The 25,419-nt window shown below is 31.3% G+C and overlaps 1 protein-coding gene across 4 annotated transcripts in view; it reads left to right on the forward strand.

Moving 5' to 3' along the window:
* The window catches only part of U2SURP (U2 snRNP associated SURP domain containing), a 45,943-nt gene that overhangs the window by 13,549 nt on the left and 6,975 nt on the right, over positions 1 to 25,419 (forward strand). For 2 of the 4 annotated variants that reach the window (XM_039876492.1, XM_039876494.1), the window contains exons 5-24: positions 1,502 to 1,616; positions 2,054 to 2,187; positions 4,555 to 4,622; positions 5,176 to 5,270; positions 5,355 to 5,390; positions 5,479 to 5,561; positions 6,557 to 6,722; positions 6,914 to 7,125; positions 8,049 to 8,092; positions 11,159 to 11,263; positions 12,270 to 12,336; positions 12,413 to 12,576; positions 13,874 to 14,036; positions 14,424 to 14,503; positions 15,392 to 15,479; positions 17,068 to 17,190; positions 18,288 to 18,444; positions 19,195 to 19,290; positions 19,991 to 20,057; positions 23,787 to 23,946. In XM_039876492.1, the coding sequence (XP_039732426.1) occupies positions 1,502 to 1,616; positions 2,054 to 2,187; positions 4,555 to 4,622; positions 5,176 to 5,270; positions 5,355 to 5,390; positions 5,479 to 5,561; positions 6,557 to 6,722; positions 6,914 to 7,125; positions 8,049 to 8,092; positions 11,159 to 11,263; positions 12,270 to 12,336; positions 12,413 to 12,576; positions 13,874 to 14,036; positions 14,424 to 14,503; positions 15,392 to 15,479; positions 17,068 to 17,190; positions 18,288 to 18,444; positions 19,195 to 19,290; positions 19,991 to 20,057; positions 23,787 to 23,946 (2,223 nt within the window). The remainder of the gene's footprint in view (positions 1 to 1,501; positions 1,617 to 2,053; positions 2,188 to 4,554; positions 4,623 to 5,175; positions 5,271 to 5,354; positions 5,391 to 5,478; positions 5,562 to 6,556; positions 6,723 to 6,913; positions 7,126 to 8,048; positions 8,093 to 11,158; positions 11,264 to 12,269; positions 12,337 to 12,412; positions 12,577 to 13,873; positions 14,037 to 14,423; positions 14,504 to 15,391; positions 15,480 to 17,067; positions 17,191 to 18,287; positions 18,445 to 19,194; positions 19,291 to 19,990; positions 20,058 to 23,786; positions 23,947 to 25,419) is intronic. The other 2 variants (XM_039876493.1, XM_039876495.1) reach the window with 2 other exon arrangements.

Below are 25,419 nucleotides of genomic sequence, written 5' to 3' on the forward strand. Positions count from 1 at the left end.
CTTTTTTCATAAAATATCTCAGAGATTACTCCAAGTATATTGAATTAGTCCTTGCCTTTTTCTTTTTTTAAGTAGCTGTGTAGATAAGCAATAGTTTATTCAACTAAAATTCTGTTGAGGGCATTTTTGTTTTGATCTTTTGACATTTTGAAGGGTGCTGTTATGGATAGTATTATACATATGGCTTTTTTTTTTTTTTTTGCTAGTGTATCTTTGGGATATATTCCTATAATTGAGATTACTGGGTTGAATGGTAAATGCATAAATAACTCTGCTAATATTGTCACTTTGCTCTCTGTAAGGGTAGGGCCATTTTGCATTCCTATCAACAATGTATAAGAGCTGGTTTCTCTATAGCCTTGCCAACAACGGATGTTATCAGAGGAGTTTTGCCAGTCTGCTAGGTGAACAAAAGTATCTCAGTGTAGATTTAAATTTGCATTTCTCTTAAAAGTAAGATTAAACAGATTTTCTTGTATTTATTTTGTAAACTGTCTGCTCTTATCTAAACCAATCTTTCTGTAAGCTCTATTTTTAGAAACTCTGTATATTAAGTATATTAACACTTGATCTATGATACAAGGTGCAGTGTTTTGTCCTAGTTTATCGATTGTCCTTTCATTTTGCTTCTGGTGTTTTTCCTTGCAGAAACTATGTTGTTATATAATCAGATTTATCAGTCCTTCTTTATGGTTTCTGGGTTTTCAGTCAAGATTTTCCCATTCTCAGCGTATAAAGGAATTTCTCATTTTTTCCCTCTAATACTTAACATGGTTTCATTTCTAAAAAAAATTAAATCTGATTAATTTGCAACTTATACTTGTATATAATGTGAATAATTGGTTCATTTTTACCTTTTTTCAAATAGTTATCCCAACATTATTCATTGAAAAATCCATCTATTTTTCACTGATTTGATGCTCCTTTTATTGAATACTAAATTGCCATGTTATTGGATTTATTTCTGTGTTTTCTATTCCGTTCTATTGTCCTTTTTATTCATACATTTCGGGGGACATTTAGAATAGTTTTAATGGAAACTGTCAAGGTTCTGAGTTTTTTTTTAAATGCCAACTCTGGCTCTCTGGAGATATTGCTTTAATTTCTAATAAACATGTTTTTGGTAGTTTATAAAGGAAATCTTTGTATTCACTTTGAATTAAATCATTGTGCCTTAGAAATTATAAACATTAATGAGATAATATATTTTATACAGTCAGTTGTCATACAATTTGACACTTGAATTGTCTCTAAACAAATTTATTTAGTGAGATCTTTTCTGGTTCCACAAATTGCCAGTAGAAGATCAAAGCTTCTCTTAGTTTCATTGTTAACTAATATCTAATATTTTGTAAGGATTAGATATTACCGACTAAGACTGTTTAACCTACTTTCCTCAGTGAAGGAAAGGTTTCATTTACATTTTTCCTTGATGAGTTTCACCCCATATACAATAATAATTTTTATATTAAGTGCTATTAATATATTTATGTGTATTTAGGAGGATGAAAAGGCTGCTGCTGAGATATATGAGGAATTTCTTGCTGCTTTTGAAGGAAGCGATGGTAATAAAGTGAAAACATTTGTGCGTGGAGGTGTTGTTAATGCAGCTAAAGGTAAGTGTAAGTATTATAATCCTTGAGTAAATCCAAAAATGATGAATGACTGCAGGTAATTATGAGAGAAGTTTGGTTGCTTTTTCTATTAGCACTCTCTTGTGGTGATCTTAATTAGCAAAATAAATGACGAAATATGGATTACTGAGAAATTAGAGTCAGATAAGTTTTAAAAATACTTACTACCTTCCAAGGTTTAAGACAGCAGAGAACTTTGCAAAAACTGTAATGTATTTCATAGTTTTACTATAAAATGATTAAATTGGTATTTTTGAGAGTAAGGCAGTAATATTTGAATTTAACTTCATGTATTGTCAATAGTGATGTATATTAGTACTAAAAGTATTTTATTTTTGTTTATTTTCAAATAAAATAACGAGTAAATAAAATCCAAATAATATGAAAATAGTATTGAAACTTAGTATTTTAAATTTCAGAAGAACATGAAACTGATGAAAAAAGAGGCAAAATCTATAAGCCATCTTCAAGATTTGCAGATCAAAAAAATCCTCCAAATCAGTCATCGAATGAAAGACCACCATCTCTTCTTGTGATAGAAACCAAAAAACCTGTAAGTCATACTTAAATAAGTGGCCATGTATATTTAGAGATGACATTGCCAATGGTACTTTCAGTACTTTCACTGTAAGCAGGACTTTGGTTTCTTGTTTTTAATTTTGAGAGTAGATGTTGAGTTTTGATGCTTAATCTTCCTGTATAAGAGAAAATAAATTAGGACATGTAGTTAATATATTTTATGTTCTTTGAACAGTGAACATTTGCTGTTACTATATTAATTGCAAGTAAAAAGTTGATTATTTTTAGGTATTAATGTAAAATAATGAATGGGGTTGTATTTTTAAACAATTCTGAACTCTGAGATATTTAAATTGTATCAGCATATGAAGTATCAGTTAACTTTGGAAGACTATATATACTCCAACAATGTGTCTGTTACTTAGAACATTTTTGTGATATTTGGAATTACTGTCAGAATTAGCAACAGTTTCTTTTAAATATTCTCAATGTTAGAAAAATTTTTATTTTTTGAGGGGTTTTTGTGGGGGGAGGTAGATAGATGTGGGTTATGTCATCTAGAATCAGATCTGATGAAGAAATACGATTGCACTGAATAGTGAGACTGATTTTTTTGTGACTTTAAAAATAGCTATGAAAGCAATTTAAAAAAGTAACAGCTTCATTGAGATATAATTCACATACCATAAAATTTATCCTTATAAAGTATACAATTAAGTGTTGTTGGTTTTTTTAAGTATACTTAGAGTTGTGCAGTAATCACAGATTTCTAATTTCAGAACATTGTTATTATTCCAGAAAGGAACTATCTACCTATTTTAGTCATCGCCAATTCCTGGCAACCACTAATCTACTTTCTGTCTCTTTGGATTTACCAATTCTGGACATTTCATGCAGATGGAATCATATAACATGAGGCCTTTTGTGTCTGGCTTCTTTGCTTAACATCATGTTTCAAGGTTTCATCTATGTTGTGGCATAGATCAGTACTTCATTCCTTTTATGGTGGATAATATTCTGTATTATGGATATACCACATATTGTTTATCCATTTATCACTTGATGGACATTTGGGTTGTTTTCGCTTTTTAGCTATCATAAAAGAATAATGCAGCTATAAACATTCGTGTATAAGCTTTTGTGTGGACCTACGTTTTCAATTCTTTTGTATATACCTAGAAGTGGAATTGCTATGTCATGTGGCAACTGTTTAACTTTTTGAGAAACAACCAAACTGTTTTTCAAAGCAGCTGTACCATGTTACAGTCCCATCAGCAATGTATGAAGGTTACAGTTTTTCCATGTCTTTGTCAGCACTTGTCTGTTTTTTCATATTTATTTTAGTCATCTTGCTGGATGCAAAGTTGTACCTAATCGTGGTTTTGATTTGCACTTCCTTAATGATGTTGAGCATTTATGTGTTTATTGTCCGTTTGTTGTCTTCTGTAGAAATAACTTTTCAGATTCTTGGCCCATTTTTTAATTTGCTTATTTCTTTTTTAATGTCGAGTTGTAAGAATATTTTACAATTTCTAGAGTTGAGTTTCTTATCAGCTATATGATTTGCAGATGTTTTCTTCATTCTTTGGTTTATCTTTGCACTTTCTTAAGTGTCCTTTGAAGCATGAATGTTTAATTTTGATGAAGGTCAGTTTTTCAGTTTTTTTTGTTACATGCCTTTTGTGTCATGTCTAAGAAGTTATTGCCTCATTCAAAATCATAAAGATTTCATTCCTATGTTTTTCTCTTAGAGTTATATAGTTTCAGCTTTTCCATTTAGGTTTGTGAACCATTTGAGTTTGTTTTTGTATATGGTGTGCAGTAGAGGTCCAGCTTCATTCTTTATTGCATGTGGATATTCAGTTGTCCTAATACTATTTGTTAAAAAGACTATTCTTTTTCCATTGAATTATTTTGGCACTTTTAAAAGAGGTTATTCCAAAAGCAGTTTTGGAAGTAATTTTAAAAGGAAATCCAATGATGTTACTGATTGTTTAAGTAATTCATATCCTCCTATGTTTATTGTTTTGAGGGTGCATATTTTTGGTAGTTGTTCTTGGCAGTTACTTTACATGGTAGTTCAGTTACTCTGTATTCATTAATTTTGCCACCTGTTCCCCTCTAACAATATTCAAGCCTAAGTATTGCACGCTTTTGGGTGATATAGTGGCTCCTTTACTATAAGATTGCTTATTGTCATTTTGTTTGTTTTAATAATTGTTAATTTTTTAGTTTGAGAGAACAGGAAAGGAAGTTCAGTGATAAGAGAAGCATTCATTCTTTTTAATTTAAATTAGAACATAATTGGCACTAAAATAAAAATTATTTAAAATGATTATTGAGCCATTGGTTTTGTTGAACCTTCTTTTGTTTGAAGTATAATTTGTCATATCCTTCATAGCCACTGAAGAAAGGGGAGAAAGAAAAGAAAAAAAGCAATTTGGAACTCTTCAAAGAAGAATTGAAACAGTAAGTTTTCTAGTGCTAAGAGTAGCTATCATAGGTATAGTGAGCTGATGCTTACAGGTGTGAAGGTGTGAAGAATGTGGTGTACCATTTAGTTAGTACTAACTGGCTTACCATGAGGTTGTTTTAGATATTTTAGTGCTGTATATGGGGTATGTTTGAAAATGAATTAGCATTTTATCCACCATCTGGACTGCTTGCATTATGTGGATGCAATTCAGTTGGTTAATGTTTGGAGTCCTATTTGTAGTGAAAACAATATAGTTACTGAGGTGTAATGGGTGAAGAATGGTCAAACTTAGCCAAGAAAGAACAGATTCTTGGTTTTAATGTTGAATTTCTTCTTTACCTTAAACATGGGCTTTGTATTTCATTGCGTATATGATATATCAGAAATTTTTTCATGACTCTTAAAGCTGAGTGACTCTCTAATCTTGATTGTCAGTACTGGCATTTAATTACACATATTTCAAGTTATTTGAAGATGATACCTGGATAAGTTCTATTATTAAATGTGAACAAACATATTATTAGTGATTATAAATGTTTTCAACAGGATTCAGGAAGAACGTGATGAGAGACATAAAACAAAAGGCAGGTTAAGTCGATTTGAGCCTCCTCAGTCGGATTCTGATGGTCAGCGTCGTTCCAGTAAGTGACATTTATTTTAATGTTTATATTTGTGGTTAACTACTCTAAAAACTAAGAATTGTTTTCTTTTCTCCCTTTTTAAAGTGGATGCGCCCTCAAGAAGAAATAGATCATCTGGTGGTAATACAGTTTTTTGCTTTTTTAATTAATAAAAATTGTCCAGACTTTGTATTTTTCAGGTTATAATTTTTTTTTCTTTTTGCCTTAGTTCTTGATGATTATGCACCTGGGTCACATGATGTAGGCGATCCAAGCACTACTAATTTATACCTTGGAAACATTAATCCACAGGTAATAGTAGAAAAAGTAAGATGAATGTTGGTTTATACTTTTGGAAGGAAACTACTTTGGAAGAAAACTACTTTGTCAGCAGTAAAAAAAAAAATAGCCAAGAATCTGAAGTAAGCAAATTTGATGGAACTAGATTGTCGCTCACAATATCTTGCTGGTATAGGCTGAATTGCTTTGCTATAATTCTTAAGGGCTTGTCTTCTCTTTCTGTAACTGGACTATACATTGAATTGTTTTACTAGGTGATGATTTTTATTATTTATCACATCAGGATATGACCAGTGGTGGAGAGTATTCTTTTGAAACTATACCCTTTTAATGCATAGCCTGCTTCCTTATGGATTTCCTTTTTCTTTTTTTCCTTAACAGCAAACTAGCATTTGTACTTTTTGTCTTTTATATTGTAATTCTTTTCCACATGTCAGTGTTAATTGTGTTATGGGAAATGTAGTGGTTGTTCTATAATATGCTTTTTAAAAAAAATTGTATATTTGACCTCATCGCATATTTACCATTTTTTGTTTTCTCTATACATGATTACACTGGTAGCGTTGTGTTGGAGAAAGAAAAAGTAATCAGATCCTTTTTTTCTTGCATTGCCAACAAATATTTCTTCCCTAACTTAAATACAGTAATTGCCGCTGCCTGAAAAATGTTGCTAAATGCCCAAACTATAACCGTAGAATAGCTTATTTTAGATGGCAGGATCTCCAAAGGAGGAAGAGCGGAAGTAAAGGTGTGCTTTAGATTTCTCCAGCCACCTAGCCTCTATCACCCTGGCCACTTTTTTTACATAAAACAGTGTGTTTCTGATATGAAAAGATTTGTGAATACCCCATGAAGGCAGGATTTTATTTGTGTTGAAGTCCTAGTACTTGAATGGAAAAATGTAGCATTAATATATCTTTTTTCATTTTGCAAAAACTTCTTTGCTTTCGGTTGCATAGAATTCTTTCTTTCCTTTTTTGCATACCAAAAAACACATCTTTTAACAGATGAATGAAGAAATGTTGTGCCAAGAATTTGGAAGGTTTGGACCGTTAGCCAGTGTGAAAATTATGTGGCCTAGAACTGATGAAGAAAGAGCAAGAGAGAGAAATTGTGGCTTTGTGGCCTTTATGAACAGAAGAGATGCTGAAAGAGCTTTAAAAAATTTAAATGGTAAGTGAATTTTTATTGTCCATATATAGAATTCAGACTTTTTTTTTTTTGGTTCTGAGAAGTGTTTATAAAAACTTAAGGGGAAAACTGGACCAGAAATGGAAAGGTTAAAAATAAAAATTCAAATCACTGAAATCTTTTATTTATTTTGAGAGTTATTACCAATGTGACCTTTCTTTTCTTTCTTGTAGGAAAGATGATTATGTCTTTTGAAATGAAGTTAGGTTGGGGTAAAGCTGTACCTATTCCTCCACATCCAATATACATTCCACCTTCCATGATGGAACATACGCTTCCCCCACCTCCATCTGGACTGCCTTTTAACGCACAACCTAGAGAGCGGTTAAAAAACCCCAATGCTCCCATGTTACCGCCACCTAAAAACAAAGAGGATTTTGAGAAGGTAATTTAAAAAATGTACATAGGGCCGCATCTATTTGTAAATACTAAATCTGTGGTAGTGTTTCTTTTCAACAATTTTATAGAAAATGTGTGTGTAATTCTGTTTGGCAACTCTTAAATAAGTAGATGTGTTCCCTGCCTTAGCCCATGGAAACCCTATTTGAAAAAGTAGGTCATATTTTTATTTGTGGCTACCATTCCTTTTTGACCACTATTAAGTCTTTTTTTTCCCTTTGTCCACTGTTGTATCCAGTATGCTTAAGTACATATCCTAAATTTACTTTGTTCTGAGAAAGTGATACTTTGTATTTGGTTAAGTGACTTTTCAATTAGAAAAACCTTCTAAATAGTTAAACTGTTTGGATGGCAGCAGTTTTCAAGATTTTAGCTATTAGATTATTTGAGAGCATATATGTTTTTTTTTTTTTTTAATGTTAACTACTCTAGTAAAAGCAAAGGGTGAGTATTTCCTTTTTATTAAACATAAAACCAACTTAATTTCAAGTTATAAGAATTTGTTGGTTCTGTTATGAATTAATTCCACTTAAAATGACAGGGCTGGTTTTAAAGGCTTGGGAACAAAGTAGCAAACTGTATTATGGTCAGAGGCAAACAGTTAATTATTTCACAAATTAAAATCTTTATCTGATAATTCTCAGTGTAGTACCTATTTCAGTGCATTGATGTGCATTCTGGCAGGAATGTTCTGATTCTTTGCATTTGGTGAACATTTATTGTTCACTGAACACATCCATTTGTTTTTGTGTAATTGCTTAGTGTATAATTACTTCAAATGCAGTGATTGCCTGCAAAACTTGTGATTAGATGTGTAGTATTTTCAATGCATATGTATATTTTTGCTTGTTACTTGTTAACAATACTCACATATTCTATGTTTATTATCTGATGTGACTTCATATACAGACTCTGTCGCAAGCCATAGTCAAAGTGGTTATCCCAACAGAAAGGTACATGTTTTTCTTTATTATTACTGATCTAAATATAGACAATATCCCCTTCTGAATTAAAGAAAAATGGTGTTGAGGAAAAGGTAATATCTTGACTGAGCAATGGTTCCTTCCCAGTACTTTTTGGGGGGATATGTGAAATTTAACCAACTTCAGTATACTTTGCAATTTTGTATCATTATCTTTTTTTGCTTTTATTGTTATCAATGTAAGGAATTTTATAGCTTTAATAGTTAGAATGTATTTAATAGGTTTAATATTTAGTCTAATATTAGACTGTTGTGATGAGAAAATAGGTGTTTTAAATGTATCTTAAAATTTAGATAATGTTACAATTTGACACAATTTGTTATTTTTTTGTTTCTGAATTATCTGTGTTTAATATGCAATCTTAGTTGGATTTCACCTTATTGAAGGCATAGTTTTGTTTTTATTTTCTGATTGATTTTAGAAGGAATTTCTGTTATTTCCATGAACACTGAACATACTAGAAACTATTTTTTCATGATAAACAAAGATGTTTGGAATTCTTTTATTTTCCTTTCTTTTCTTTTTCAATATAATGTTAAAGCAGAAGAGTTCATGCTCTAGGTATGCTCTTGCTCAGTCAAGCTAAGCCTTTTCCCAAACACAGGAACACAACACTGGTTGAATAATAAATAAACACAAAAGAATACCAAATTCTCTTTGACATTGGCCTTGGTGAGCAACACCAGCTGAACTGTCTGCGGCAGCGGGGGACCAGGAAAACATCATGGGATGGATTGGGAAAGTATACAGTTTTTGACCAGACATTGGTACGATCGACTCCAATAAATGTGGTTTTATTATAACTGAGAAACATTTTTTGTTTTTTTTTTTGTTGTTGTTGTTGCCCAGAATAAGATAATTACCATTTTAAAATAAAATAATGCACTTAAAATATATCATCTTTTTGTACTACACTATTTTATTCTATTAGAAAAGTCATCGTTTTTGAGATAGGAAGCACACAATCCTTAAGGAGCAAGTGTGATTATAATTCTTCAATAGTCTTGAATTCAGGCTAGCAATAACTGATTGTCAGATTTTGATTTTAAATAATCATATGCAACATTTTAAAACTTCTTTTAAACTTTAAATTTCTAAAAACAGATTTTATCAGTTACAAGCCTGTTTAAAACTATAGTGGGTTTTTTTCTTCCACTGATAGAGCATTCACAGGAAAGTTTTTTGTACCATTCAAAAAACATATATCAAGTAGTAGCTTTACATGTGGCTCAGCTTCTTTCTAAATAAAATTTTGAGTATACATTTTGCTAAAAAGTCTTGACTCATAATGAATCCTTTGTTTTAAATTTGCTAAACCATTTTTTTCATCTATCTCTAATACTTAAGTCAAGTTGCTTTTGACTTAATTCATACAAATTTCTGGGTATATAGTATTTGTCCACCTAATGATTGATTTTATATATTATATATAAAATTTCTCTTCACTTTAATATGTCACATACCAGTGGGAGTTTTGGAACTGAATCATAATTTCATGTTATTTCCCTTCAAAATAATGTTATTAACTATGGATTTGAGAATAATTCATTCTCATTTGCATATCAACTGCAAATTTGCAGAGCAATTAATACTTCTGTAAAAGAAAAATAGTTTTTAGATTTAAAATTAAGTAATGATTTTAACAATTTCAAGTTGAATTAGTAGTTTTAAATATATAATTTCCCTTTGTAAAGATATAAAACTTTATATAACTTTTTTGACCTCTTTCAGGATCCTTTAGGAGGTCAAAAAATTTTATTTTTCTACTCTAGAGAGATTTTAGTGTCCACTTAAGTAGGTTTGTTTGAAAACTGTGAGCAATAGTTATAATCACCATGAGATTAATTGCTGTTCATGAACTCTGAAGCAGGCATTATAGAACCAAAAAAGATGTCTTAATTCTATAACTACATATTTATATTCTAGCAGTTATATCAACTTAATTTGAGCTGGGAATGCCAAAGGTGTAATTTAATGTGTGCCTTGTACCAAGAGCCAATATCCTTTTGCTTTTCCCAATTGTTATTTGCCAGCTTTATATGCTGGGGGACTGGTGAAATGAGAAATCAAAAGAAGCTTGTAATAAACTGAGTTTTTTTGCCTGACACCATAATCAATGTCTCAAAATTCTGTTTGGAGTCTAATATGATATTAGGACCCAGATTCATATTTTAAAAATAAAGACTTTCTATAAACCTAACCAATAAAATAAATATTAAAAAGTTACATATGTTTATTTTTGGCTTAAGTATTAGAAGGTAATTTTTAGGAAAAATGGGAAGGGCATCTCACCATGTCCCTTATTTTGGAATATTTTGGAACGAGGACTTAATTTAAAGCTTTGACATTATAATTACTTCATTGATTCATAATACACAGGCAGAATTATACATGTCATGAATTGTGTGACCTAATTTGAAGTGTGGTCCAAAGGGATATTGCCTCATTAAAGGTCAGATTCAATAAAAACTCTGTCTGCTGTATGTGTACTAGAAAAGCACAGGAGTTGGATGGATTTTTTATTAAACCAGGCCTTAAATTTGTTAAATAGTTTCCATTTTTATAAATTATAGTCATGTATATAACATTGCAGTACCACCACAAAAGTGCTTGGTTTAGGAATATTTTAAAACTGAGATAGTGTGTAAGTTTTTAGATGGATATGATATAACATGTAAGCTCTAAGTTACTGATATTTATATATTTACAGCTTTCCAGTTAGTCGTGATTCACAATTTAATGTTTTGCATTTGGGAAATAAAATTAAATGGCATTTAGAAAATTTAATCTTTATTACTATGAAGCTATGTTGTGGTTTCCCACCCTCCTTTACCTTTCCTTCCCCTCCCACTCCCCTATCCCCACTGTCCCACTCCTTCTAAAGGCAATAACATATGCTCCAGGTTACTGTTTTGGTATAAAATTCTATATTAGCAGAACAATTTTTTTCTGCACAATTTTAGTAACTTAGGTCAAGTGTAGTTTTATATAGTAGTAGGTCTGAATCCATTTTCTTTAACTGTGTTGTTGTTGTAGGAATTTGCTCGCCCTGATACATCGAATGATAGAGTTTGTTGTACGTGAAGGGCCAATGTTTGAAGCTATGATTATGAACAGAGAAATCAACAACCCCATGTTCAGGTGTGTATTTTTTTTTTTTAATTGTGATACAATATACATATAACAAAATTTATCATTTTTATGTGTAAAGTTCGTTGGCATTAATCACATTCACATTGTTATGAACCATCATCACTATCTATCTGCAGAACTTTTCTCATATTCCATAACTGAAACTTTGTACCACTTAAACAACAACTTCCTTGGTCCCCCAGCCCCTGGCACCACGGTTCTACTTTGTCTCTTTGAATTCGGTTACTTTAGGATACCTCATATAAGTGGAATCATGTGGTATTTATACTTTTGAGACTGGCTTATTTCATTTAGTATATAATGTCTTCAAAGTTTATCCATGTTGTAGCATGGAATTTTTCACTTCATTTTTTGAATTAAAAATATTTCCAAGAATAAAGTTCTAAAAGTATGAGGTTATTTTGGAAATGAGAGGAGAAAGCAGCCTTAGAAATTGGACTAGAATGTGCTTGGGTCAGTTTTCTCTCTGATTTTGATTTCGTTAATTAAATAACATTGTTTTTAGCATTCTCTAGGAAGAAAATACTTTTCATTATGATTTTCAATGAAAGGCTTTTGTAAGTCAGATATATTAGAACAAATGAGGTTTATAGGAAATTGCTTATCTTCTGAATAGCAATGATATTTAAGACATTGATTTAACACTCTTAAGTAGTTTAAAAACTATTACTTTAGAAATTATACTTGAGAAAATCTCTTCATTGCCAGATACAGTGTCTGACACATAAAGTGTTCAATAAAATTGATTGTAAGACTCAGCAAAATGTGTACATACCTTTGAGTATTAATGTCAGTCCTGAAGGCAGTCTGAGCTGGGATGAGGAAGGGGATAGATGGCACATTACAGTGGGTGAGGATTTCTTTTCTGGGATCTTTGCTTTTGGTTTTATTTAGAACTAAATAATAGGTAAATAATATTTTTTATTTTTTTTATATTTACTGGAATACTGTTCTTAAAGAATGGTGTTTAATGGTTTTTTTATGTTTATTTTAGGTTCTTATTTGAAAACCAGACACCAGCCCATGTTTACTATAGATGGAAACTTTATTCTATTCTGCAGGCAAGTAGAATTAGTTATTTTGTTAATTTTGACTGAGGTATTAGAGCTTTCTAATAACATTCTGGATGTTTATTAGGGAGATTCTCCAACTAAGTGGCGGACGGAAGATTTTCGTATGTTCAAAAATGGATCTTTTTGGAGGCCACCACCATTAAATCCATACTTGCATGGGATGTCAGAAGAACAAGAAACAGAAGCTTTTGTAGAGGAGCCTAGTAAAAAGGGAGCACTTAAAGAAGAGTAAGATTTTTTCCCCTTTCTGTTAAATATTCAGAGAAGTTACTTTAATTAATGGTCTTATGATGTTAACCTTAACATAAAATGTTTTTTTTACTTGTGAACGTTTAAGATAGTAACATACCTTGTCACATGTTTTGTAATTTTAAGCATCTTAGCAAGTATAAGTGTGTGTCCTATTGACCTTGACCTCTTCCTCTTGATAAAATTAGTGATGATCTCTAAGCAGTGATTCTCTAACAGTGGGATACTTAAGATTCTTACAGAAATTATCTTGTGTCCCTTAGAATTCTTGCCTCTCTAAATGCAACAAAAGAGGAAAAATTATTGATTGTATGGCTTAGTGAGGTCAGATGGTTGACTATGCAAAGCCTCTCCACAGAGCTTGCAGTGTGTGGCCACCATGGCAGCATGTTATTAGTGCTCAGTGAGCACTACTACAGTGCGGTTAGACTGGTTTGATAAGGATAAACAAATTTAACTATTAAATGTTCAGAGTAAGTTCTGTATACTTCATGGAAAAAATTAAAGAATTTTTAGCATATAGAATTATATACTTCACTTAATACTAGTTGCATCGATGCATCGTGTGTGAGAGTATTTGGTAATGGAGAATTATAGTATTTGAGAATATATTTGCTTTTGAATATGTATGTTCTTCATTTCTTATGTCAGTGGAGTCACAGACTCAGCCCACAGGCTAAATCTGGCTACCTTCTCTTTTTGTTAATAAAGTCTTACTGGAACATAATCATGCCCATTCCTTTACATGCTGTCTATGGCTGCTGTGGCATTAAAGTATCAGAGTCGAGTAACTGCGACAGACTGTATGGCCCGCAAATCCTACAATATTTACTGTCTGATCCTTTACAGAAAAAGTTTGTCAACCCCTGCTTTTGCCTGTGTTAATGTTTTGGAGATGTGCTAAAATATCAGACAGACTTCCTTTAAAGGATAGTAAAGAACATGAAGGTTCTTTTTCATTGTAATGGGTTAATATGACTGGGATACTCTCAAAGACTTGAAAAAAAATGCCCATGATTTTAAATTTACTTAATTTGTAAACTAAAAATCACTGGAATCATTTATTAGTTCCAGGCCAGGAAAATTATTCTTCTTCATACAAATTCTTCAGAAAAAAATATGACTTATTTGGGGAGCTTATTACAAATCAGACTTAACACAATTTAGTCTTCAGTATTGTTTTTTCTGAGTGGGTTTTAAAGAAATTATGAGCAGCATCTATAATAGCATTTGAAATTTCTGTCTATATTTATAAGATTACAAAATTTGTGTTCAGACAGAGGGATAAATTAGAGGAAATTCTGCGGGGGTTAACTCCAAGGAAAAATGATATTGGAGATGCAATGGTTTTCTGTCTTAATAATGCTGAAGCTGCTGAAGAAATAGTGGATTGCATTACTGAGTCATTGTCCATCTTAAAGACACCTCTTCCCAAAAAGGTATTGGAATGATTTTTCCTTATGGAACATTTAATGAAGTAAAAGGGAGATAATAGTTGACTTCTTTTTGGATTGAAATTGGTTTCTTTTTTGCCTCAAGATCTTGACTGAAGAAATCTTTCCCATGTAGTAGTATTATGTTACTTGACACAAGTTACTAACAGGTTGAAATGGAAATGAGTTACAAATTATATCACTGCCAAAGTCATGGTTGTCGTGATGTTGAATTTCTTACAACTATTCTAATTAGTTGTGATTATTAAATTAGAGCTAAATAGTAGCCTAATGCTGATTCCAAAAATATCCAGTATAGAATATTTTTCTAGATACATTGTTTGCTGATAGTTTTATTTTTAATTGGTTTTATGTTATCTTTTGGTATTTTAGATTGCCAGATTATATTTGGTTTCTGATGTTTTGTACAACTCTTCTGCCAAAGTTGCCAATGCTTCATATTATAGAAAATTGTAAGTATAATGATGTAAATTGATATTCCTGAAATAAAATATTTAAGGGTAAGGAGTTCAGAAAAGAGGATTGTTTTGTTAATTAACACCCTCCAGGAATAAGAAATAATTTTAATTTCTTCATAGTCCAAGTTTTCTTAAAAAGTCAGATTGCATTTATTGAAGTAAACCACTTTAAGATAAATTACCAGGTTTTTAAAAGTTTTTAAGTTTCTTGATTAACTTGATAAGAGGACATATAGAAAGTTAAAAAACTTTACTTTTAATGCAAATTTAGTTATTCGTATAATAAATAAGCTGAAACAATAGAAATAATGGCAAACATGAAGGAACCAGAGGCAGAGCATTAACTGGAATCTCTATGTTCTCTTCTGATCATCATTGTATTGGTTGTAGTTCATTGCTTATGTTTTTGTATGCAGTAGTAAATTGTGTTGCTCTACTGTAATTAATATGTAACTCTTCCTTAGTTCTCTGGAGTTCCTTTTCTCTAGTAGGGAAAATTTGGAGATGAGAGTCCTAATCTGAACTCTGCTGTTAGCTTTTTTTTTTTTTTTGCCTTTGGCAAGTCACTTAACTTTTCCACTTGCTATCTTATAAAACAAAGAGATCAGAGTAGATGGCTCAAAGTATCCTAGATGTAAAGTTCCTGTTTAATCAAGGGATCTATTACTTAAGACTCGTGGGGATTTTGCAGGAAAAAAATTCAGAATCGTAGGTAAAGCAGCTCAGTTATAGTTTGAGTTTAAATACTTAGTTCTTGAATTTTAAAGAATTACTTGATTAGTTTATAAGTTTTTAAGTCTGGGATGGGCTTCATTGGCTAGCATGCTGAAATGGATAGTGATTTTTAAACATATTGTAAAAAATATATTATTTGAATTTCAGTTTTGAAACAAAGTTATGTCAGATATTTTCAGACCTCAATGCTACCTATCGTACAATTCAAGGCCATTTACAGTCCGAAAACTTTAAGGTATGTTTATTGTTTTATTATGTTTGCCTTAGTGTTATTTATGAGAGCTAGGGCCTGGGAAGCACATTGGAGGGCTAGAAAACTACTTAAGACAAGTGCAAGTTATAACTTTCAAGTTTCATAAATTATTTTTCTAAAATTTACTGCAATTTTACTTTCAGTATCAAAAAATGCCCCCAAATTTAAAATATGTTACCCAGTGTTATTTTGTCAAGTGTTTGTTTTAGTTTTAAGTGTTTTATTTAAATGTTTTAAATATTCTCTTCACAAAATATGTTCAGAATATCACTTGTTTTGTAGTGGTATTCAGTCATGCACTGTATAATGATGTTTTGGTAAATGATGGCCCACATATGTGGCATGGTCCTGTAAGATTATAATGGAGCTGGAAAATTCTATCACCTAGTGATTGATAGCCATCATAATATTGTATAGCACAACACATTCTCATAAGTTTGTGGTGATGCTGGTATAAACAAACCTACTATGCTGTCAGTTGTATAAAAGTATAGCATGTACAATTATGTATAGTTCATAATACTTGATAATGATAATCAATGACTATTACTGGTTTATGTATTTATTGTACTATACTTTTGTCGTTATTTTAAAGTGTTTTCTTTCTACTTACTACTAAAAACACTTTTGCCGTAAAATAGTATGTTTTGTTATCCAGCAGCCTCGTAAATCTCCTGATTGCATTTCTCTTGTGCATGATTTAATCTCACATTACTTTGTACAGTAACATGCTGTAAAGACCTGTAGCCTAGGAGCAATAGGCTATTTCATATAGCCTATTCTAGATTTGTGTAAGTGACTTCATAATGTTTGTATAATGATTAAGTCCCTTAATGATGCATTTCTCAGAATGTATCCCAGTTAGGCAGCACATGACTTATAATTTAGCTAGATTAGGAACATACATTTTATTCATGTTTATAAAGTATATGCAGTTATTAATTTTTATAACTTCTTCAGTTGTAAACCAATGTTGAGGACAGCCAAACAAAATACCTTATAATTAAATAAATAGATATACTTTTATGAGAAGATTTTTTTGTTATGGAAATTTTTTAGTTCGGGAAGATGCTCAGTGACCCTCACCATTTAGGAGTTTCAAACAAACAACTCCACACAAAAATTTTTTGACCTTAAGTTTTGACCACAAGTCAGAATTTATATAGAAAAGTTTAGGGATGGGACGGAGAAAAGTATTAGCCAGAATTAGGAAGTACTTCATTGCACCATAAGGAATTTAGGTCAAAACTTGGCTACCCTGATACCAAGCTTTTATCACTGTTTCCCAGAACGTGGCCTCTTGTGCACCAATAGTGGTATATGGGACATTGATCTTAGGTGGTCAAGGGCAAACAGTTACTGTCCTTTTCATTATATTTGAGTTTTTCCTTTTAACTGAAAAGTAACATCGATTTTTTGAAAACATGGTAATGATAGTTATTCTTTAACTTTTAAAAAGTTATGTCGGTTTAAAGAAAATTAAGCAAATTGTGATAGTCATTCTCATTAGATGAAGTTGGAGATATATTGTCCTAGCTAGTAATTTGTTGTCTTTTTCCTTTTTATTTAGCAACGAGTAATGACCTGCTTCAGAGCATGGGAAGATTGGGCAATTTATCCAGAACCATTTTTGATCAAATTACAAAATATATTCTTAGGGCTTGTAAATATTATTGAAGAAAAGGAGACAGAGGTAGGCACTCATTTTATTCCTCTGATTATTTTAAAATTTATTTCCGGGGATACACTGGAGGTGTAATGTGTTGCAAGTAACATTTCCTTGTGAAAAATACTTAAAATTCTTTACCACTAAATAGTGGATTTTTGTTGCTGGAATTACTGGAGCCTAGGAGTTTGAAATTATGTGTAAGAGAAATTCTCTTTTGTATACTTATGTGAAAATTGGCGACTTTTTTTTATTTGATGACATGAGAAGATTTATATTAGTAGAAAAAAGCAAGTAATAGAGCAATTTATATAGCATGATTTCATTTCATTAAAGATAACTATATAAGTAAATATGTATGTGAAAAGATGTACCACAATGATAGTTGCTTTTTATCTCAATAGTTTTTTAAATCCTTTATCTTTGTTTCTGTAATCCTAATCCAACTATCATATTTTAACTTTCACTCTTACAAGATCCTCCTAATTGGCCTTTCTGTTCCAACCACATAGTCCTTGTTTCAGTTTCTTAAATGTGTAGTATTTCCTTCTACCATAGACCTTTGTACATATTTTTCCCTCTTTCTGGAATGTCTCTGCTTTTACCTGAGATTTTGCAGACTTCAGTTTAAACATAGCTTCAGAGAGACTACTCTGATCTCTTTAGGTGAAACCTATTTATTATATATATCTATTTATTATATACCCTAATAGTATGATGTACCTACTTGTAGCAGTCATCTTAGTTGCAGTTATATGTATATTGTTGTGATTATCTGATTCCCCCACCCCCTCCCACCCCTAAATACACACAAAAAAAATTATACTAAACTCTGACAGGAGGGACCAAGGCACCAGGCTTGTTTTTTTGCTTATCATTGTATCCTCAGTGCCTCACATGGTACCTGGCATCAATAAGCACTTGGTAAATATTTGATAAATAATTTACTTATGACTACTTATTTGTCAGAATGGATGATAAAATATTATATTATCATGTCTCGAAATTGTGCCTCGGAATGTGGGTATCTAGCCGGTTAATTTGTATGGATTGCAAATTAATCTGTAGCAATGTGACTTCAGCAAATAAAAGAAAATGTTACTATAGAATGTTTGTTTCTATAGGATGTACCAGATGACCTCGATGGTGCCCCCATTGAGGAAGAGCTGGATGGTGCACCTCTAGAAGATGTGGATGGAATTCCTATTGATGCTACTCCCATTGATGATCTCGATGGGGTCCCTATAAAGAGTTTTGATGATGATCTTGATGGAGTGCCTTGTAAGTACAAATTTCAAACTGATTAAATCTAGCTAGTAAGTTTGATTCAGAACAATTTGATTTTCACACAAGTTTATATGGAAAAGGTCATAATTTCTGATTAAGGTGTCAGTCATTAACGTTATTCTGTTTTTTTATTTCTGGCTTTTTAAATTCAGATACCCAGTAGCACATTTAACTGTGCCAATAAAAAGGGTTTTTTTGGGGGGGGGGTCATATTTCTTTGTAAGGATGGTCAACCATTTATAATATTAATAAGTTTCTTTTTTTATCTTAATTGTCAGGCAAATTTTGTGTTCAGTTGTATTCATAATCCCAGGTGCCTGGTTTTATCAGTTCTGTTTTTATTAGTTTTCCTATCTAATAGTTTCAGTTTTCATAGCTGCCTAAAATCATTTTTGGAAATAGGAATTATACACAATCTTAAGTACGTTTAAATTATATGTTAAAATATTGAACAATATGTGAATTCTGTAGTTTAAAAATAATTAGGTAAAAGTATTAAAGACTTTTTTACTTCTCCATTTGCTTGAAATAATAATAACCTGTATGTTCTGAGTTGATTTACATACTATTTAAAAATTGGACCTCAGATGCAGAGAATTGGATCAGTCATAATCTTTGTTCTTGACACTAGAATTATTAGTACATGTGTGGCTTTATTTTACTTTTTAATAATATAGTGATTCCCATGAACTCTTTAGATCATCCTCTAAAAGTCAGGGATAATGGCTTATCTTTCCTCTATAGTGGATGCAACTGAAGACTCAAAGAAAAATGAGCCTATATTTAAAGTCGCCCCATCAAAATGGGAAGCGGTAGATGAATCTGAATTGGAAGCACAGGGTGAGTAAAAAGCACAATAAATACTGAGCTTTAAAAAATTGAGTACTTAAAATTAATTGTTGGTGTGTGTTTATGTGTATGTTTTCCTTTTATGTTTTAGAATGTTTCAACCTTAAGACTCAGTGTTACCATAATTAGGTCTGGTGGCTAAGTTTTCATGGTGATTGCTGTTATAATTTTCTTAGATTTTTCAGTTTGGATGCTTTGAGAGTAATTAGAGAAATCACTAAAAACCTTTCAGGTTAAGGCATTTCAGTAAAAAAAGATAGATGGGAAAGCTGTACCTATTTGAAAATCTTACTTAGAGATCAGTTTCAGAGATGCCAAACTTTGACCCTCTGACACTGCTTGACTTATTAGATGGAGTTGAGATCTACTTTTAATACTTGTTCATGTATCCTAGTACTTATAATCTGTAATAGTTAAATTTTTAGGTTCAAATGAAATCTAAACCATCTAGCACAGAAATAAGGATAACATTATTTGTTACTTCATGAATTTTAATAAAATTATAGTGTAGGTGTAAGGAAGGAAATAGATTTAGCACGTAGAAATGACTATTCAAAGAATAAACACAGATAACTTCTGTAATATAAAATTTCAATTCTAAAGCTGCACTTCTACTTTACTACTGTGAAATGCTAATTTACCTTATGGAATTACATCTTTCTCCCACCCCCTACTCCCCCCTTCCATTCAGCTGTGACAACTTCTAAATGGGAGTTATTTGACCAGCATGAAGAATCAGAAGAAGAAGAAAATCAAAAGTAAGAATCTAAGTTTTGAATACACTCAGTCTCTCATTGCATATATGCTCCTTTTTTTCATTAAGAGGTATTCTTGAAATAATAGGGAAGAGGAAAATTTCACTGTTAAAAAAATTGTCACAAGGATCATTTTTAGTTCTCCATTGTTTTTCCAATGAATAAAGAGCTTTTGGTTTCTGGTCTTGCTGCATTTGGTTTCACTTTGCTTTTGAGTTTATTTTTGTATACTAGGTTATAGTTACTAAGTGGTCACCTGCATTTATTTCAGATCTTTGTCATCAAATATTGTTTTGGCTTCACTAAGTGATTATTAAAATGTGAATGGGAAAGTTATACTTAGATTATACATTGCTAAAAAATAACATACTGCATTATGACCATTCCATGATGTTATATAAATGTAAAAACCTCAGAATAACTAAGATTAAAAAGAAAAAAAATTTATATAGAGATTATAGTTTTGAATTTTTTGCTCTTTGATAATCACCCCAAAATTGTTTTTGCATTTAATAATGAATATAATTTTAGGAACCCCTGCTCCCAAATTCTCCTGCAAGTTAGTATTGGAGCACTTGACACCTTTCTAAATAATTGCAAAGGAAGTTAATTTTTTTAAATAGATGAAGAGATGGTGTCAAGAACACAAAACGGGTCTTTTTGTTTGCTTGTTTTTTAATCTTTGTTCTTTTATTCTCAAATGGGAGAGTAAACAAAGGGACCTTTGCGTCCCAACACAATTTGGGCATTTGTATGGATTTAATAAATAGGTGTTAGTAGCATTTAGATTGTTAAGGAAATGAGATTGATCAGCATTTGTGAAAACAATTTGAGGAAAAGTTGATGAGGGAAAGATGGCCACAGTGATGATGTCTTTCCAGAAACATTGGTGCGATCGGAACAAGTAAGCAATGGTTATGACAGAATGTTTACAAAATAGGTTTGCTGATAGAAATAACTATCTGAGGCTGTTTAGAAGTACAGGAATTGTGAACATTTCCATTTACTTTAAAACAATGGTTTTCTTAACCATTTTTATATCTATAATGTCATCATTTAATAACATTTAATAAGTGTAGCTCACCATTATAGAATCACTGCTTAAAAATGAGTATGTGTACTTATAAAATAATTAATTTAGAGGAAAGATAGGGTAGAAAAGCCATTGCAGTACTCAAATACTGTTCAGATGGTTTTGTATTAATTTTTTTGCATAAATTTGATATTTGTGTTAACGTTTGAAACGTGAATGCGTTTTAGTGTTGACAATAAATCATGCATTCTTACACTAAAGCATGGGTCACTGAAAATATAATTTATATTTTTGATTTTTTTCCTAGGAGCTCTAAATAAATAATAACATAAAATTTTTCTGAAAGTACAAAGCAAGGAAAATACTTTCACATATAACTTTCTAATCCTTGAAATTCTCCTGTGTCTCACTACTGCTCTCTGGTGGCTGAATCCAAAATGCCTTTTTACTAAGGAGCTGCTTTTTGAAACTAGTAATTATTACATTTGTGACAGAAATGTGATTTAAAAAATAAATAGCACTACGAATGCTTTGGAGAAAAGTTCTAAATAGTAATTTAACTAAATTTGTAATGAATTCTATATGAATTTAGAGTCTTGAATTTCCATCTCTTTAAAAGAAGAGCAAAATGAAGCTGTGATGAGATCTGAACCTAGAATTGGTAACTTAGTGCTGAAGTCGAAACCAATTAGAACATACTGCTCAGGCCTTGAAAAATTAAAATAGCAATTGTAAAGTATTTATAGATTTTAAATTATTGAAGTGTAGTGTAGTTCATTTAAAAAATATTAATAATGTGGTTAATATTTAGTGTCTAGCTATCTAAATATATTCTCTGTATATGTAATAGCATGCATATCTATTTAAATTATATAACACTGTACATACTAATCTGTGATCCACAGTTTTCAATCTCGTGTGTCATGGGTGTTATTCCATGTCAGTCTCTACATATATATCTACTCTGTATTAATCTGTGATTGAAAACAAGCATTTAGATAAGTGCACAAGGATGTTTACCAAGTAATATTTGAAATTGCAAAAAAAAAAAAAAAAGTAAATAATAGACTGGAATTGGTTAAGCGATTTCCATGATATAGCTATTACAATTTAATTAACTGTGTCACATCCTTATCGATTGACCCTTTTCAGAATAGTCCTTCAGTAAACATCTGCATTTATACATACACACATACACAGATAGTTTATTTAAAAGCATCTGAAACACTTGTAAAAATTTTATGCACCATAAAACAAGAAATTCTTGTGTTTTAAAAAATTAACTAAAAACTGCATTTTGGAAGTTTCTGACAAAAATGAGAAATGAAAATTTGGTTTATTTCCAAAAAGAATATAATTTTTTAAAGATGATTTTGACTGTTCTCCCTACCTAAGTGTTATGTTGAGTTGTATCTTTAGGTGGTACTAATGATTTATGGATTCAGAGTATAAAGCTTATGAAACATTTGAGTAATGTTCTGGAAAGGACTTTTGGATGAGAAATTAAAAAGTAGCATGATCTTATTTTAGTATCATGTCATTTCCGATTCTGAATTGCCAGCACTTTATTTTTAATCTGCCTTGCTTAAAATTTTCTCATTTCGTGTGTATTATTATCAGACTCCAAAATAATTAAATTTTTATTTGGAAAGATTTTGGTTATAACTGTTTTTACATTATTATGAATAGTTTTACACATATATACTAAGGACTCCTATTTATAGTAGAATGTATTTAGTACCCAAATACCAGCATATAAGGGCTTGTCAGGCTCAAATATTAAAGAGAAATGGCATATTTTCTAGGCTATGCCAGTAATATTAGTATCACAGTCAATATTCTTTATAAGGAATTTTATTTATATATATAAACATTCTGAGTTTGTACACAGATGACTTGTTTTGCCTAGATATAACATATACACACAACAGAGCCCAGTCCCAGAACACACAATGTTTTTTTAAGCCCCTTCATTCTTTGCGCTTCAAAGACATGTTGTTAAACTTATAGCAATGATGACCAACTTTACACAGTTGCCTGCCTTTCTGTTTCCATTAGATCATGTCTGGAAGAAAAGGAGACTTTTTCTTTTTTGTATCCCTACTCATGATAGTCACTTAGTTTTTCATTTTTCTCTTACATAGAACCAGTACAACTTTCAGAATCAATGACATGACTACTAGTATGTGCTGATATTTAAAACTTATACATTGCTTTATTCCTAGGGTTAACTGCTAATCAGTGCTGCATTGATTGTTTCATAGCAACTCTGTGTCTCATACTCATGTATTTTCTAGTTTTTAGGTTCTGAAGGAAGGGTAAACATTTGGCTTTTTAAACATTAAGCTTTATGAAATCACTCTGAACTGTGAAATATGTAAAACTCATCAATTATTTTATTTAACTGCTACAAGGAAGGTTTGTTGCAAAATGAAAGGCACGCATAATATTAACATAAGCAGAATTTTAAAAATTATGATTATGGTGAAACGCAAACTTTTTCTATGGAGGAAACATAAGAGTTTTATAAAGTTATCTATATTATTTGATCAAATATTTTGTAAAAAATGTTTTAGTGATGAATTGCCCTCTTATGTTTTGCTAACCTTATTTAAGCTATAAGACAGTTGAGCCAGACTATAAAATGTAACTTTCTTTTTGCTGCCTTGACATACAATATATTTTGCTTATTTCCAAAGTCAAGAAGAAGAAAGTGAAGATGAAGAAGATACTCAAAGTTCCAAATCCGAAGAACATCATTTGTACTCTAATCCAATCAAAGAAGAAATGACCGAGTCCAAGTTTTCTAAGTACTCTGAAATGAGTGAAGAAAAACGAGCTAAACTTCGTGAAATCGAGGTTAGTATTGCAGTGAAGTTTAAACTACACCACACTGGCCTTTCACTTTTTCCGCTGAACTAGGCTCCCTCTTGGCATCATACCTTGGTATATCCTGTTTCCTCTCTGCTTACAAATCATTATACCAGTTGACTTCCTTCAGCCCTTTTAGTCTAAGCATCTCTTCTTTCCTGGTATCCTTTTCTTAACTCTTTTGGATTTGCTTACTTCTCCCTATTTATCTCTGTTGTGATTTTACACGTATTGTCATATGTGTATTATGTTTTTTTGTTTTTTTTTTTCCTTGCTTGCTGTTTGTTTAATGTCTGTATTCCTCACTAGGCTGTGATTTCCACTAGGGGAGAGGACTGTGTCTATTTTTTGTTTATTATTCTCCAGTGCCTGGCACATAGGAGATCCTCTGAAGATATTGATTCTAATGAATAGATTCTATCTGGCATTATGAAATCCATTACATTTTGAGTGTTCATAGTTATTTAACAAAAAAATTTAACATTCTCACATGTTCAAGTATGTGTACATTTTATTTTAGGAGCCTAATTTTAAGTTCCTGTACCCTTTAGTAATAGGGAGAGAGTAGACATTAAGTGGGGCTTAACAATAAGAAGAGAAAAAACTTATGGGAGAGTACATACTATCTCAAGCACACTTTTTCCTCCCTCTATCCCTTCTCTTTTAATGTCTCTATTACCAAAGGTATTCAGACATGTCATAGAGGGAAGAGTTTTATAATGGAAACTTTTCAGTTCCTTGCCCCAAGGTGATGAAACATTCCCTTTAAATGTTAGCAATAGTGTAGCAATCAGCCCAGAATCTAAAAGTGTACATGAGAGTTAATTTTAATACTCTGTTCATTTAACAGTTTGAATGCCTACTATGTGTCAGCACTATTCCTCTTATTAACTGATAATATCTACCACATTAGTTATCTTATTTCCACTTCTCCACCTTCTCACTGTTGCACTGGTACCAGTTCTGGTACACCTTTTCTCAGATATCACCAGGCCAAAAAGTTAACAGAGAAAACATTTTCTTTTAACCTTATGCAGAATCAGTATGGTGTTAATTGTACATGGAGAGTCGATTCATTTTTCCTGGGATATATTATTATATTGTTTATAAAATTTTTAGGAAATAAGGTGATGTATGTCAGTAAACATACGTGCTGACCCTTTTCAAGCTGCCCATTCCCCTTCTTAACTCAAACTCCTGCCAACCTTATTGAACTCTGCCTTACTGACCTGATGGGACTATTGGAGTAGAAACATTAAGATTGAGTTCAATAAAAATATATTTTCTTGATAACTGAAGTTATCTGGTTAAAATGCCAAAACAGACTGATCATTCTTAAATGTTCTATTTCCTTATTGGCTTAAAAGAGAAGAAAACTGTAATTTAACTTTTTGTTAATTTGAATGGTTTTTATGAACATTATTATTTTTATACTGTATTTGTATATATGTGACATACATG

This window comes from Pteropus medius, unplaced genomic scaffold (assembly GCF_902729225.1).
Source record: "Pteropus medius unplaced genomic scaffold, Ma_sr-lr_union100, whole genome shotgun sequence".
Taxonomy (NCBI): domain Eukaryota; kingdom Metazoa; phylum Chordata; class Mammalia; order Chiroptera; family Pteropodidae; genus Pteropus; species Pteropus medius.